Genomic DNA, 16,347 nt, shown 5'->3' on the forward strand with positions numbered 1-16,347 from the left:
CGATATTGAAGAGGCCAAAATGAAAGAAAATGGGATTGGTCAGTTAATATTTAATTTTAATAATACCTGTTAGGTTTGAAGAATCGGTGATGTGCAAAGAAAACAACCTTGCAAGAAATGTTTACACACAGTGTGAATACATGCTTTAAATATGTAGTGGAGGAGGGGTGAAGTCACAGTTAACAAAGCTAAAAAAAAAATCCTCATTATAAATGACACAATGATGCATATAAAAATACTTCTCTGAATGCATAGATTAAGACATTAAACTCATCTACCAGCAACTGTGCAGTCTTATCCTGCTGTCATAGGAATGAACCACAGAGGGTTTTATGCAGAAGAGGAACCAGTACAGAACAAAGGTGCATGGATACCTCACACCTGGGCCACAAACACCTTGATCCCTCCTGAGCCTGGGTCATGTGCTGGCAAGCCCTCAGTAGGCTTCCTCCTTCTCAAGGCCTCCACTGCTTCCCAGAGCCTCTAGTTAATCTGAGTTTCTTGAAAATTTTAACCCCAGTAATTTAGACATAGGTTAATACTGAACTGATTTCCTGGCACATTTAGTTTTATCTGTAAATCATTAACTTAAAAGAAAGTTTAGTACAGCTACACAAAGTAATTTCTGATCAACTGAAACACTGGAGTGGTTTCTTCAAAGAACTTGAGAGAAAGGTGATGGGCAACCTTCACGCAGCTATGGGCTATGCAAACACTCGATGAAAAAAGATTGAGGAAGCCAATTCTGGGAGACAGAATTAAGTCACTAAACGGAGTGACTCCACGGAAGAACACCTCAACCTCATTTCAGTGTGCAGGCAGCAGCAGGAGGCCATTACCTTAAGCACAACATCCTCTTCCACTGGCATCTGCACATTCTGGTGCGATGTAGTGTTCTAATAAAATTAAGTTAACACAGTCAGGAAGTTAAGTTTCTTTAGAAACTCTAGGCACTATGGGAGAAAGCATCTTAAGACAGCAGGGATGCTCTTTAACAGCTGGCTTCAACCCCAGCTCTCCTGTTGGTCTACATGGTCTGAGTTCCTATGTCTAAAGTGAAGCTGTTTGTCTCAACAAGACAGTGACTTTAAAAACAAAACAAAACAAAACGTTAATGATGTTGAAGAAAGGGAAAAGAATCCTTGAATGTGTTCCTGAAAGAAAAAAAAAATTCTTATTCGGTGCTCAAGAGTTTAATCAGCAGTGTTGTTTAGTCTGACAGACTTAAAACTTAGTTTGTTGAGTGCATTGGTGGTGGCAGTAGGGGATCCTTATGATCAACTTGTTTACAAAAGCAACAGATTTTAGAGCTGTGTAAAAATCCTAATAATTTCAAAATAACCTTTATCTTTGATACAAAAATAAAGATGCTTACTCCTCAGTTTCCCCCAATAACCTTTAAAATAGCAACAGATTCAGGCTTAAAAACTGCTTTTCATTTCCAGTGGTAAGTGAGTGGAGAACACGTATTGGCAATGTTTGTGCTCTGCTCCAATGGTGCACTGAGATACGTAAGATGACAGGTCTCTGGGTCCAAGTGAAAACGCAGTGGCTCTTTTAGAAAGCATCAGGAGAGCCCTCTAGTGACAGGGAAGGGAAGGAAATGAGAGATGACCGCGGGGAAAGCAGTTCTGTGAGCGTTCATAAAGAAGTGGGGAAGTGGGGAAGGGAAAGCTCTTTTGGTTAGCAGCCTATTTACAAGTAGGTATCTGTATTCTTAAATACTTTGAACCTGAGTAACATTTATAAATACGTTATTTGAACCCTCATAGCCACATAGCATACTAGCATCCCTTTGTCTAGTACCTGTGCTTTCCCCAGTCTAACTCTCTAGTCAGCTGGCCATTTCAGGAGTCATGGGCCTGCAATGGCAAGAATAGTGCAGTAGCCCTTCATGTGCACTGACAAGAGATGCTAGAACAGGCTCCTCTTCTCTTGGCTGCTTCTTCACCTCTTTCATTCTGCATGTGAAGCACTGCACAGAACATTGCATCTGCCTCTGACTACTTCTTAGCTGTTCAAAGCTTCAGTAATAGGTTTATTGTGCACCAAGAGGCTTGGAAGAGTGGCACCGCTGCTGGGGGAGGGGGGCAGGGGCTTCCTGTCTTGGCAGGACGACATCAATGTACACTATGCAGTGGCACCAGGGGCCCTTGTGGGTATCCGAGGCTTTTGGATCAATGGCTTGTCCTTGGCCCAGAGGTGATACACATGGTCACAGCATTCAGTGTCAAAGTCCCTGCTGCGTTAGTACGTCAGTTTTGAAGCTCTCCTGTTGTAGCAAGGCCTTTCAGACAGTGTAGATGCAGCATTTCTGAAGAGAAAATTATTTTCACTTATCATTAGAACCAGTTCCAGTTCCTGGAAATCTTGGAGTCGAGCAACATCTTTGTCCTAAAACAAAATAGGTCACAGGTTAAGAGGAGCTGCTTGTCTCCGAGTTTGGTGGACCAGTATCCAGGCTCACTTTAGAATTGGGAAGGAAAATGAAATCCCAGGCAGGAAAATGGTGACTCAGTCCAGCACATGAGCAGGGTTAGAATGGCAGAAGCCCTAACAGCCACTGTGGCAGGATGAGCAGCTGAAGGGACAGGCAGTGCCCAGACAAGCCAGAGCCTGACACTCAAGAACCTGGAGCTAGCAGCTGGACCACACAGGTATTCATCCTGTGACTCAACTGGAGCCTGAAGAAAAGACCCAAGTTAAGACCCAAGTCTTCCAAGGCATAAAGCACACCTAAAAGTGCACTAAGGTAATTCCATAGGTCCCTACAGAAACAACTGGAAACAAGTGTATGTCAAGGTAATTCAGATAATTCTCTTCTGTCTTACAACTTTCCAAAACGCCAGGCTCTCTATGGACTCAGGAGAGGGAAATAAAACTTACTGATGACATTTGGAAAACCACTATTTGCTTTTCATTCTTCCACTATGACTCATATAACCAAGGAGGAAGTTAGGTACTTTCCAAATTCAGAAAACAACCACATAGGCTTAGCAGATTTCTCTTACCTTTCTTAACAGAGTATTTGGTAACTTTCTGATCTTCTCTACTTGATCTGGATTAACACCCAGCTCACAGCAGCTCACTCTAAGCAGTTCTTGGTAAGTGAGTTCTTGTCGGTCCAGTTCAATTTCAATGAAATCATTTTCTCGAAGAGATGGATTCTGAATCCTTACCTTGAGTACCAGCTCTATTTGAAAATGAGAGAGAGAGAAATCAGCATGAATGGTCGAGCATAACATAGCCCATGTAGTAGAAGACTAATTCCAAAAGATGGCCATACTAATTATATGCAGACTGGTAAACAAATAATAAGTAACATAAAATAATAAAAAAGTAAAAATAGAAATCCACACCAGATCAGTAAGACTTGTTCAGACCAATCCTGGCTCTGTCAGGGTCATTTTCCTGAAACTATCTCTCTTGCATCTACGTCTGTGGTTTTCTAAGTACTAGGGCAACAGAGTCAACCATCCCAGCAGTGGAAGGATCACTTCCTTCTGCCATAGCTGAGGAGGTAAGGACATTAAAATGGGTTTGAATAACAACTAAACAAGAGCAGAGAAAGGAAATGGAAGGAAGGCTAGGGCAAGTTATATATATGACATGCCCTCAGAATATTAAATAAGTATGAATCCAAAGATATTTATCAAATATGAAAGTATAAATAGATAAATAGGTAACTTACTAAATAAAGCTAATGTTTATGACTTGAAATTATTGCCCCTTAAAAAGTGAGGGTCTTGCTGGGTACCAGTGGCTCATGCTTGTAATCCTAGCTACTCAGAAAGCTGACATCTAAGAATCGTTGTTAGAAGCAAGCCTAGACAGGCCAATTCCATGTACCTCTTCTCTCCAATTAACTACCAAAAAACCAGAAATGGAGCTGTGTTGTAGAGCATGGAGTTCAAATACCAACACTAAATAAATAGCTAAACAGATAGATATAGATGGACTGATCCGTAGATAGATCTAGACAGTCTCAGTGCTATTACTTATGAGCAAGGAATAGAAATAGTCTTCCTCTACAGTCTAAGCCTGGCTGCCAAGATGGAGTGAGCAAGGCGTTTAAAGACTACTAGCAGATGGGCTTTACTCCTAAGAGCAGGTCCTCACATCACTTGGTCCTCAAAACTGGGTGCTAGGATAGACTGTGCCCTGTGGCACTTAGCAGAATTGGAGGTAACTGGATGAACTTATGTGTTTCTAATGTTCTTTAAAAAGAAACACAAAATCAGTAGGGTGTGGTGGCTCATGCCTATAATCCTAGCTACTCAGGAGGCTGTGATCTGAGGATCGCAATTCAGAGCCAGCCTGGGCAAGAAAGTCCACGAGACTCTTATCTCCAATTAACCACCAGAAAACCAGGAGTGGCACTGTGGCTCAAGAGGTAGAGTGATAGCCTTGAGCTGAAATGCTCAGGGACAGTGTCCAGGCCCAGAGTTCATCCCCCAAAGCCAACCAAAAAAAAAAAAAAATAGATAGATTAAACACAGACATGTAAATACATGGCAAATATGTTTGTTCCTTTCCTTTCATATTTCCTTCTGTTCTTAGCTCTTTCCTCTGATAAAGCCTCAAAGAAATTACATACTTGTAGCAATGAGGACACCTGGTGCCCACATTTGGTTTCTAAATACCATTCATGGGGCCAGAAGTTTGGCCTAGTGGTAGAGTGCTTGCCTAGCATGCACGAGAAACTCAGGTTTGATTCCTCAGTACCACATACACAGAAAAAGCAGGAAGTGGTGCTGTGGCTCAAAGTAGTAGAGCTCTATTCTTCAGAGAGCCCAAAGATAGTGCCCAGGCCCTGAATTCAAGCCCCAGGACTGGCAAAAAACAAAAACAAAACCAAAAACATAGAGAATATTCCAGATCAAAGACTAACATGACAATATAAGCAGGCAGAATGGGTGATTCTGGGCAGGAGCCACGGGGGCTTTGTTAAGGTAACTCATAATAGTTACATATGGACTGCCAATTACACCTCAGTTCTATTTCCTAAATGTAATACTAGTACTGTAAATATCATACAAGAATATCCCTGTTGGGGGGGAGGGTAATGGGTACCAAGACATGTGAAAGGGTATCAATATATGTGAATTAATGCACCTTCTATCTGGCAAATATCATGTAACCCTTTTACTAATTACAATAAAAAAAATAAAAAATAAAATTCAATAGTTAAAAAAAAAAAAAAAAAGAATATCCTTGTTGCAGGCCGGGAGCCTGGCCTAGTAGTAGAGTGCCTGTCTAGCACATGCAAAGCCCTGGATTCCATTCCTCAGTACCACATAGACAGAAAAAGCTGAAAGTGGTGCTGTGACTCAAGTGGTAGAGTGCTAGCCTTGAGAAAGCCCAAGGACAGTATGCAGACTCTAAGTTCAAGCCCTAGGACTGGCAAAAAAAAAAAAAAAAAAAAAGAGAGGGGCTGGGAGTTTGGCCTAGTAGTAGAGTGCTTGCCTAGCATGCACAACGCCCTGGGTTCAATTCTTTGGTACCACATACACTGGAAAATGCCAGAAATGTTGCTGTGGCTCAAGTGGTAGAGCCCTGGCCTTGAAGAAAGACCAAGGATGGTGCTCAGGCTCTGAGTTCAAGCTCCAAGATTGGCAAAAAAAAAAAGAATATCCCTGTTGCTAGGAAATATACAATACTTAAATAATTCAGGGTCACAGTGAAAGGTAAACAATCTGTGAATCTGAGGAAAGGGAGTTCTATCTACAGGTCTTCTCAAAGTTTGTAATTATATCCTGAATTTAAAAAACAACCAAAAAACCCAACCAACCAAACAAACAAAAAACTTCACTCAAGCAGAAGCTGCTTGCTAGGGAAAAGTTACCTTGCATATTAAACGGAAATGCTCCAGTAAAGAAAAATGGCTGGAAGGCTGGTGCCGGTCCTGCATACGTCCCATTGGGAGGCTCCAGTGACACTGGTGGCTTCGACTGGACAGAAGAGAACAGGGAGCGGTTCTGACTCACAGGTGGCTGACATACAGGACCTGGTTTTGTGCTCTCTTGTGTTCTAAGGATGGCAGAGGGGGCAGACACATCACCATTCTGAACCAATGCCAAAGAGGTATGGTCCCGGGAGAAAGCTCCCCGCAAGGGGGTATCCCCCATGGGAAGCAGTGGAGGTGAACTGTCTGCAGGCGGTGATGCTGGAGGTGTGGAGGGGCCCCCATTCTGTAGGGGGGCTGAATCCTCCACTGAAGTATTGTAGATAAAAGGGAAAGCTGGGTTGGCCAAATAGTTGGGAACAAAGGGCAGTTCTGACTCCTTCTTCAACTGGGGGAGGCTGTCGTCATCATCTTCTTCCACTTTAAAAGAAAACAGAAGATGCACACAGTCCATTAAAAATAACCAAGAAAGAAGTGGCTTCTGGAAGCCAATGTCCTTTCGTATGTGACAAATAGTTTGTCAGTACTTATTGTCTCTTCAGGTCAGAAGAGAAAAGAATGTTTTGTTCGGTTTATGATTATTATTTTTATCATTGTCTTCAATTTCACAAATAAAAAGAAACTTTATAATGCTGACCTTATAACGCGTGACCAGAAATAACATGGAAACAATATCCTGGCATAGTAAGTAACTTTGAAAAATAGGCCAGTTGTTTGGCCAACATTAAGAATGTAGCCCTAATATAACATCTTAAACTAGTTGATAAAATTCAAAGTTCCTCCAAACACAGACTCACCTCCCATTATCTTTCTGATTTCTCTCCTTGATGTTAACTGCACTGGCATTTCTCCTTTTGTAGTAAGAATCTCTTTGTCAGCTCCTGATTTTAATAGGTAAGAGACCACTTGACCATGGTTACGTTTACATGCCCAGTGTAAACACGTCCTATCCCAAAGAAAAGAAAGAGAATGATTTAAAATGAGGAGAAGGGCTGGAAATATGGCTTAGTGGTACAGTGCTTGCCTAGCATGCATGAAGCTCTAGGTTCAATTCCTCAGTACCACATAAACAGAAAAAGCTAGAGGTGGTGCTGTAGTAGAGTGCTAGTCTTGAGCAAAAAGCTCAGGGATAGTGCCCAGGCCTTCCTAAGTTCAAACACCAAGACTGGAAAAAAAAAAAAATGAGGAGAGGTGACTTGAGATTTCACATTCTAAACATGTCTCTTCATATTTATACAAAACAATAACCATACTGAAATGAACTATAAGACATGGAAACAAGAGACCTCCTTTTTGTCTAGTGTTTAGTTTTTGATGATTCCATCTTCTTTACCTTATGTATGGGGTATTCAAGTATACATCTTTGGAAGGGTTGGGGAAGGGTACCGAACTCCAGGGAAAAGGGTGAAAAAGTGCAGCAGTGGAGTTCACTCACTGGACACTGAAGGAAGTGAACTACACAACTCGTTGGTGGAGATGGGAGAGAGGGATTGAGAGAAAAATGAAGGAACAGAAGACAATGTATGAAAGAAAATATACTCACTACCTGACTCATTTAATTGTGATTTTTCTGTACATTACCTCTATAATAACAATAAAATTAACTTAAAAATAAATAATGTAAAAATGGTTTAGACTAACCTGAACCCAGAAACTAAGCTAGTAATTTCTACTTTTCACTTCACAAGCCATCATCAAAATTTTTAGGTTTCATTTTTGGGGCTGGGGATATCACTCAAAATAGATCAGACCTGACTTATGTAACTATAACCACTTTGTACATCACCTTTATAATAGTAAAAAAATTTAAAATTAAAATGATAGCTCAGTAACTCCTACTTGCTATGGTGGCACTATACCACTTGGCCATACCCAGCCCTCACCTTTGGGAGTTTAATTTCAGTGGCTTCCAGAAAACTCCAATGACACTCCAGGGTGTTTATTACTTTGTCAAGTAGCGCTCATTAGACACTCTCACTCTAGTCAAAACCCGTTTCATTATTACCTCATTCCTTTCTAGGGACTATGGAAACACACTTCATATGTATCAAAATGTCCCTTAACGGTAAATAATATCAGGCTAATTACTATCCCCATCTGCAGCTTCTCTATTACTTCAGTTATTATTACTATAGCAGACACGACACTCTAGTATAAATTTCAGTTGTTTATTCCTTTTTCCCTTTTTTTCTTTTTTCACCTACACACACACAAAGGATTTCCAAATTTCCATGTTTAAAGAGTTGGCTTTGCTAATTCTTTACAGAAAGCTATAAACATGTCCTTATTTGCTTAAATGAAATAAAGTAACTACACACATACTTTAATTCCCGAGGTGTTTAAGACATTTGCCTAGCCAGGTAATGTACCACATACATAGAAAAAGCGGTAATCTTAGCTACTCAGGAGATTGAGTTCTGAGGCTTACAGTCTAAAGGCAACCGAGGCTGGTAAGTCCATGAGTCTCTTGTCTCTAATTAACCAGCAAAAAGTAGAAAGTGGTTCTAATGGTAGAGCACTAGCCTTGAGCCAAAAAAGCTCAAGTACAAAGCCCAGGTCCTGAATTTAAGGCCACAACTGGCACAAGAAAAAAGAATATTATCCAACAATCAAAAATGTCTGAGATCAAACCCTTCTATTATATCAGACTCAGTTAAGTAAAATGAATTATTTAATAATATACACATCAGGGGGCTGGGATTTTGGCCTAGTGGTAGAGTGCTTGCCTAGCATGCACAAAGACTGGCCAAAATATATAGATATAGATATAGATACAGATATGTATGTATACACACACACTGGGGGCAGAAAGAGAGTATGATTCTGCACACTGAAGGACTGGTATTTTATTCTTTGTTTTTGCTGGTCCTGGGGCCTGAACTCAGGGCCTGGACGCTGTCCTGAACTTGATTATGCTCAAGTCTAACACTCTACCACTTGAGCCACAGTTCTACTTCTGGCTTTTTCTGTGAATGATTTTTTTTTTTTTATTTTTTATTTTTTTCTGCCAGTCCTGGGGCTTGAACTCAGGGCCTGAGCATTGTCCTTCCTTGGGCTTTCTCAAGCCTAGATCTCTACCACTTGAGTCACAGCACCACTTCCCGTATTTTCTATGTATGTGGTACTGAAGAATCAAACCCGAGTCTTTGTGCATGAAAGGCAAGCACTCTACCACTAAGCCGTACACCCAGCCCATGACTGGTATTTTAATACTAGATAGAAATATAATTCACATGGGCCAGGAGTTTGGCTTAGTGTTTAAAGTGCTTGCCAAGCATGCATGAAAACCCGGGTTCGATTCCTCGGTACCACATACATAGACAAAAAGCTGGAAGTGGTGCTGAGGCTCAAGTGGTAGAGCTCTAGCCTTAACAAAGTCCAAGGACAGTGCTCAGGCCCTGGGCCCAAGCCCAAGACTGGCAAAAAAAAAAAAAAAAAAAAAAAAAAATATATATATATATATATATATATATATATATATATATTTAATTCACATGTCAGTAAAGGCACTTTTCTTTTTTTTGGTGTCGGTCCTGAGCTCTGTCTCTGGGCTTCTGCTAAAGACTAGTGCTCCACTACACGAGACACAGCTCCATTTCCATTTCAGCTTTTTTTTTTTTAAGTTTAGTGGAGATATAAGAGTCTCACATACTTTCCTGTCTATTTGTCCTGGCTTCAAACCTTGATCCTCAGATCTTGGTCTGCGTAGCTAGGTTTGCAGATGTGAGCCACCAGCACCTAGCAAGACATCATTTTAACCTAAGTTTGGCACCCACAGGTGCCAAAGCTGACTGTATATTATGGAAGGAAAATACGTCTTCCCTTCTATTTGAAATATCCTCAGTCACTAACTCTAAATATCTTCAGAGCTTATAGCCAAATACAGATAAAGGACAAAACACATGTTCAAGTGAGGGTTAGGTTATTTGGTACCTAGTAATACAATTATCTAGAAAGTTCATTTATCTAGAAAGTTACAATTATCTAGAAAGTTGAGCAGCCCTTTGTACTTGAGACTTAATAAAATGCTAACTTGTCTTGCTGATATCTTGAGTGACATTCTATCTATCCAGAAGATAGTGGATACATTCATTCTCTATGAGGTAACTGCTCATGTGAAGGAATGGGTTTGTGTTAGTGTACATTAGCTATATAAGGTATTTCCTTCCTTTCTTTTTTTCTTTTGTTGGTCATGGGGCTTGAACTCAGGGCCTGGGCACTGCCCCTGAGCTCTTTTGCTCAAGGCATTAGTGCTTTACCACTTGAGCCACAACTTTTTCTGTGCATGTGGTATGGAGGAATCAAACCAGGGCTTCGTGCATGTTAGGCAAGCACTCTACCACAAGGCCACACTCCAGGCCCAAGGTTTAATTCTCATTATGTTGTGGTGCTCACGAACGCTCGGCAAGTGTTCTACTACTGAACAACACCTCCAGCCCAAGTGTTTAATTCTTATTCCTTAGTGAGTGAACATTGCTCCAAGTAGGAGGAGCTAAAAGATCCTTGATTCTGGGCAAATTGCAGCAGAGTATGTTTGTGTGTGGATGTCCATGGCATATGCTTGAAAAGGAGATGATTATAATAAGTGAGCACTCAAAAATGAATGGAGCATGATGAGAAAAATAGGCTCCAGTTTGGAAATAAAGTGCTTGCTTGCTAGTAGTAAATCACTTACTCGTGGCAAGCTGGAGAGTGAAGGAGGTAATTTACTGTAAGTCTACTCACAGTAAACCAACTAGCCAGAGCATCACCACATAAAAGTGGGGTTACATTAACACTGCAGTCCCACACAGCCCTGAGCCCTAGAGCTGCAGGACTCCGGGCAGTCATAACTCACAACCACTGCAGCCAGAAAATTTTTTCAACTGCTTTATGAGTTATTATATCTGCTCCTGCAACTCAAGGGGTACACATGACATTTGCATTATAATTGATGTGGGAACTCTTTGAACTTAACTCTTTAAACTTTATAACTGTAGCCAGAATATCCTAATAGTGCTGGGAAACATTTCAGACCAGAGCCTCTGGGTACTATTATGGTTCCAGAGCAACTAAAACCCTTGAGCATATACTTTTTTCCCCCCCTGTTCTGAGGCTTGAACTCAGGGCATAGGTACTGTCTCTGTGCCATTTTGCTCAGGGCTAGCACGCTACCACTTTTGAGCCACAGCTCCACTTCCAGTTTTCTGGTGGTTAATTGGAGATAAAGAGTCTCACAGATGGGGCTGGAAGTTTGGCCTAGTGGTGGAGTGCTTGCCTAGCATGCATGAAGACTGGGGTTGGATTCCTCAGTACCACATACATAGAAAAAGCTGGAAGTGGTGCGATAGCTCAAGTGGTAGAGCTCTAGCCTTGAGAAAGTCCAAGGACAGTGCTCAGGCTCTGAGTTCATGCCCCAAGACTGGCAAAAAAAAAAAGTCTCACAGACTTTCCTGCCCGGGCTATCTCTGAACTCATGATCCTCATGAGTTACCAGCGCCTGGATACTATTTGATATGCTAAAAAAAAAAAAAAAAAAAAAAAGTGTTTAGGATTTTTGTATTGTTTTGGTAGAACTAAGATCTTGAACTCAGGGCCTCATGGTTGTTAGGCAGACACTCTACCACTAAGACACACATCCAGCCCAAAAGTTCTATTTCTGAAGTTAAAAAGAAGAAAAATAATTAACATGAATACATTTCTTTACAGGTTGGGCATCATTCAAAAGGCACTATGTATAATAAATCTACATATAATAATCTTCAAAATATCACACATGAACTTAGGTACATTGGTGAATGCCTAATACTAGCCACTAGGGATGTTCACTTGAACCTAGCTTGAGGCCAGCCTGGTCAACTTTGCTTAGTTTTTTTTACCTCAGGGCTGGTGCTCTACCCCCTGACCACACCTCCGCTTCCATCTTTTTGCTGGTTAACTGGAAATAAAGAGTCTCTCAGATGTGTCTGCCCAGGCTGGCTTCAAATCATGCTCCTCAGAGCTCAGCCTCCTTATTGTTTAGGACAGATGTGAGTGACTGGTCTCTGGCATAAGACTTCATCTTTGAAAACAAACAAGCTAAAACCCTTTAATAAAAAAAAAAAATTCCATGAGGATGTGTACTGTTATTAACATCTCCCATTTTACAGATGAGGAAACTGAGGCAGTCAACTAATAACTGAGCACAGCACACTGTATGGTAGGTGATGATTAAGTGTTATAGGGACAATAATGTGGAATTAGGGATTAAGAAATGACAGAGCTTGGGGAGGGACTTTGTACAATTTTAAATCTGGGGAAAAAACTGGGTTTTATGCCAAGTGCAGTGACTCATGACTGTAATCCTAGCTACTCAGGAGGCTGAGAACTGAGGATCACAGTTCAAAACTAGTCCAGGCGGGAAAGTTAATGAGACTCTTATTTCAAATTAAGCAACAAAAAGCTGGAAGTGGAGCTGTGGCTCAAGTGAAAGAATGCTAGCCTTGAGCAAAAAAACTAAGTGACATAGCTAGGACCTGAATTCAACTCCAACACTGGCACAAAAAGAAGGAAAGAAGGGAAGAGGGCAGGTAGGCTTCACCATCAGAAGACAGAGAGCAAATCATGGTGTATCTTGGTGAAAAAACAAAATGCAAAGGTCTAGAATCAGGACTCTGCTTGGTATTCCAGCAAATGAAAATATCATGGGAAAGTGAGCATGAAGTCAAATCTCACGAGATGAGTGTCCAGATGGAAGGAGAGTGACAAAGAATAGGATTCATAGGACCTGTTGGCTTCTCTTCAGAATGAGATGGAGCTGAATTGAGCAGAGTGAAACTATCTGACTTCTGTTAAATAAGGATGCCTCTGGCCACTGTGTTGAAAAGATGGAAGGAGAGGTATATAAGCAAGAAAATTAGTTAGGAGGCTACACAACAATCTAGTGAGGTAAGTGATGTAGGAGGAAGAGCTTGCAGGATTTCGGAAGTGGTGACATTCTGATTGTATCTGAAGGACAAGCTGATAGAATCAGAATTTGCTGGTTGACCAATGTAAGGTGCGAAGGTAAGGCAGGAGATGAGATGGCTGCCAAACATTCTAATTTGACATGAGAGGCTGAGATGAGAAAGGTTCTGGAGGCTAGGAATTCAATCTGAGCCAAGTTGAGTTAGAAACAGGTCCATGAGAAATCTCTTTTGACTTCTGCAACTCATTTCATACTGACTGAACACCCACCATGTGGCAGGCATTGTGCCAGGAAGGAGAAAGATCTGGAGTCAGATGTTGAGTCCATTTGCCAACTCTACCAGTTACTTGAACTCTTGCCCTATGGAGAATTATTGCAAGCAATTTATGGGGCGTTTTGTAAATCACGGAATTTACTTAATGTTTCTGGGCCTTGGTTCCTTCATCTGTAAAATGGAGAAAATAGCAATGCTTCTCCCAAGTCATTGAAGTAAGGCAATATGTGGAAAGTGCTGATAACTGCATCTTTGTTCCAGAGCAACTACAGTAAGTATTAGTTATCTGTATTATCCTTCCTTCTTTAATAATTAAAAATGAAATGGCTTAGGCGAGGATACATAGCTTAGGCGGGCATGAAGAACCTGAAGCCAACCCATTACTCTGCACAACACTGCCTCCCAGTGCCAAGTCAGGAATTCACAGCTTTCACAGAGCAATTCTCAGAAAAGGTACAGCAAAACAGCAACATATTAACAAACACTTTCAGACAAACCAAGAAAAAAATTATAGATATCCACTGTTTCCTGGCTTTGCACACAGCTTTCCAGGCTGTTTTCTTGAGGAAAAGAAGGCAGACAGATTTGTTGGGAATCAAGAGAACCACAGTACTGAATCTGATTATCAGACTGACAAATAGTGTGCTCTGTAGTTACAGCTATCTGCATTGTCCCTTGCGCCAAAACATAGGGTTCTATTTCAAATGAGTAAATAAAACATTTGCAAACTCATATTTTAACTCTAAGCTATCGAAACAGGTGGGTTAAACATTGTTGGAGCAAATTTTCAATGCAAATTCATAGAGGACAGAATAATCGTCACATAAAGTAACTGGAAACTAGAGATTTGACCACCAGCCTCATCTTAAAATGACATTCCTTATTGGGTTGAGAAGGAACCAGCCTTCAGGAAGACATCTAAAGGCATGGGGTGAGATCTGCGATTGCAAACTATAAGGGGGAGGAGGGGATGAACAAAGCAAAACACCATATAAATAATGAGTCTTCCTTCAACAGGCAGCAGCAGATCACTGTTGCAGACAATGATGCACAATCGCGATACAAGTGGTGGCAATTTTGTTTTTTTTTTTTCCCTTCTAGTACTAGCTAGAAGAAATCACGCTCCTTCGATTCATAGTTGCTCAGCTGTTCATATGCTTTTCGCTGTGCACATCGTTATCAGTGTGTTTCAGAACCACCTACAGCCAAATAATTCAACTGGGATGGGCTCCAGGGGAGTTGTCGCTAAGAATTACAGCCTTGTGCACCGCTTGACCTAAGTTAACCAAGGTGTGTGTGGGGGGGGGGGTGAGGGAGGCCCATCAGGAACAGTGGGGCGGGGGGGGGGGGGGGAGGGCGGGAGGGGGAGGGGAGGGAGGGCAGGGTCCGCATGGGCGCTGCCCAGGATGTGATTGCACGAGGCAAGGGCGATCCAGTCTTGGCCTCAAGAGGACACGACCTGGAAGGCCTGCTGACACGCCAGGCCTCACTTGGTGGCAGCTGAGGGTGCCATGCCCGCCACACACCCCCACACACACGCACACACGCACAGCCAGCAGCCCTGACCCTAAGGCCTCCCCGACTCCCCACTTACCAGCCGTTGACCTCATTTTGGGAGTTCACATCCACCCCGCTCTCCACCAGTTTCTGCACCTCCCGAATGTCCCCCAAGGCCGCGGCCTCCCGCAGCCTCTCCTGCTGCTCCTTCTGCTCTAGGAGGGTACTCATCGTTTTCCCCCACCACCACCACCACCACCACACACCGGTCCCGGGCCCCAGGCCGCCCCGCCCCACCCCGGGCCTGTCAACGCCGCCGCCGCCTCCGCGGCCCACACGGGGCCATCGGGAAAGGGAGCGCAGGGCTCCCCGGCCCCGCTTCGTGAGGCCGCCCGAGGCCGGCCCGGGTCCGAGGCCTTCGCCCCCCCACCCCGCCCCGCCCCGCCCCGCCCGGTGCCCGCCGCTCCGCCGCTCCCTCCCCGCCCGCAGGCCCAGGCCGCCTCCCCCGCCGCGCCGCGGCAGGCCGGCTCCGGGGGACCCTGTTCGGTGTGACAACGCTGACCCAGATCGCTTCCGTTCCGCCCCGCCGCCCCGCCCACCGCCCCGGCCCGCTGTTTATGTAACACGGCACGGAATTGTCTGCTGTGACTCATGGGCTATTTTAGGACCTCCCCAGCCCCGCAGCTTTTAGGGAGGAGAAGACACACGAATAAAGGAAATTAATCATCATCATCATCATAACACTTGAGAGCCAGAAAAAGCCGTATTCTCTGGGTGCAGACCATTTACCAGGCATCCCGTATAAATTGGTGGTCGGCGCACAATCTCCCCTCGCCAACTCCAACGCCCTCCCCTTGGGTTCGGTGAGCTCTTTTTCCTTATGGAGCCAACTCGAGTTGCCCAGCAGGATGGAGAGAATGGGCTGACAACGATCTCGCTATATAAGACACCCATTATTACAGAGATAGATCACACTGTTCTTTCTGACTTGTGACGGTGCTTGGAACCACACTCAGGAGATTTATTTCTATTGTGTTACCTCTCCGTTTAGACTGAGATGTCTTCTGAGTCCGCATTTAGGAAAAATACTGATGTTGTGTTTATAGTTTCTAAGCTGCAATTTGGGACAGATTATAAATCATAACTAATTACCCTTTTATGAAAGCGCTGAAAGCAGGAGGAGGGGTAAAGGAACACCAAAGAAGCTTTGGAATCATCCTGGGTCTGATCCCAGGCACTGCGGGTAGAGCCATAGTGTGTTTATAAACAGCAGTTTGCTGGACTGCTTGCCTAATCTCTCTAATGAGGTTCAGAACCTCCGTTGGCACTGCTTTATTACCCAGTGGGAGAAAAGGAAAATATTGTTTTGCTGAGCCCAGGTGCCTTGGAGAGCTCTAAGATGTGGGCACAGGATGGAATTTTGCAGATGGGGAGAAGGGATTAAGGCGATCTCCCTGGAGAGGCTGGCTGAGAGGAAGGCCCAAACAAAGGAAGGTGAAGGGAGGGTAGGGACCAGTGTAGGCATAAAATCTTCCATTTTTTTTCCCCCCGGAGGGAGGAAGGAGTTAGGGCAGCACTGTAAGTATTTTCCTTGCTACTATTTAAGAAAAACCAATGTCTGTTTATTATGTTCCAGTAATTCACACAGTACCCACTGCACCCCAGGCAGTGCTGCATATAAACTGACTAAAACACTTAAATTGATCTCTGTGGCAAATTGGAACTCTGCTTGAGCTTACGTGTTTG

At 43.0% G+C, this 16,347-nt stretch overlaps 1 protein-coding gene across 1 annotated transcript; it reads right to left on the reverse strand.

Annotated features, from left to right (window-relative positions):
* Nucleotides 1-1,661: 1,661 nt before the first annotated feature.
* Ankrd40 (ankyrin repeat domain 40) lies at nt 1,662-14,862 on the reverse strand. The gene is made up of 5 exons (XM_090351020.1): nt 14,699-14,862; nt 6,703-6,851; nt 5,846-6,325; nt 3,012-3,193; nt 1,662-2,394 (listed from the first exon to the last, which is right to left on the reverse strand). The coding sequence occupies exons 1-5, from the start codon at nt 14,830-14,832 to the stop codon at nt 2,248-2,250; spliced, it is 1,092 nt and encodes a 363-aa protein (XP_090207146.1). The 5' UTR covers nt 14,833-14,862; the 3' UTR covers nt 1,662-2,247.
* Nucleotides 14,863-16,347: the final 1,485 nt, after the last annotated feature.

Source organism: Megascapheus bottae, chromosome 17, assembly GCF_031878675.1.
Source record: "Megascapheus bottae isolate mThoBot1 chromosome 17, mThoBot2.hap1, whole genome shotgun sequence".
Classification (NCBI taxonomy): Eukaryota; Metazoa; Chordata; class Mammalia; order Rodentia; family Geomyidae; genus Megascapheus; species Megascapheus bottae.

Bases quoted from the DNA above. Each gene is read 5' to 3' on its own strand.
- Ankrd40 (XM_090351020.1), bottom strand. From the start codon at position 14,832: ATGAGTACCCTCCTAGAGCAGAAGGAGCAGCAGGAGAGGCTGCGGGAG. The intron at 6,852-14,698 runs GTAAGTGGGGAG...TCTTTGGGATAG, and splicing joins CAAAATGAGGTCAACGGCTG to GACGTGTTTACACTGGGCAT. The intron at 6,326-6,702 runs GTGAGTCTGTGT...TTTCTTTTAAAG, and splicing joins AATCAGAAAGATAATGGGAG to TGGAAGAAGATGATGACGAC.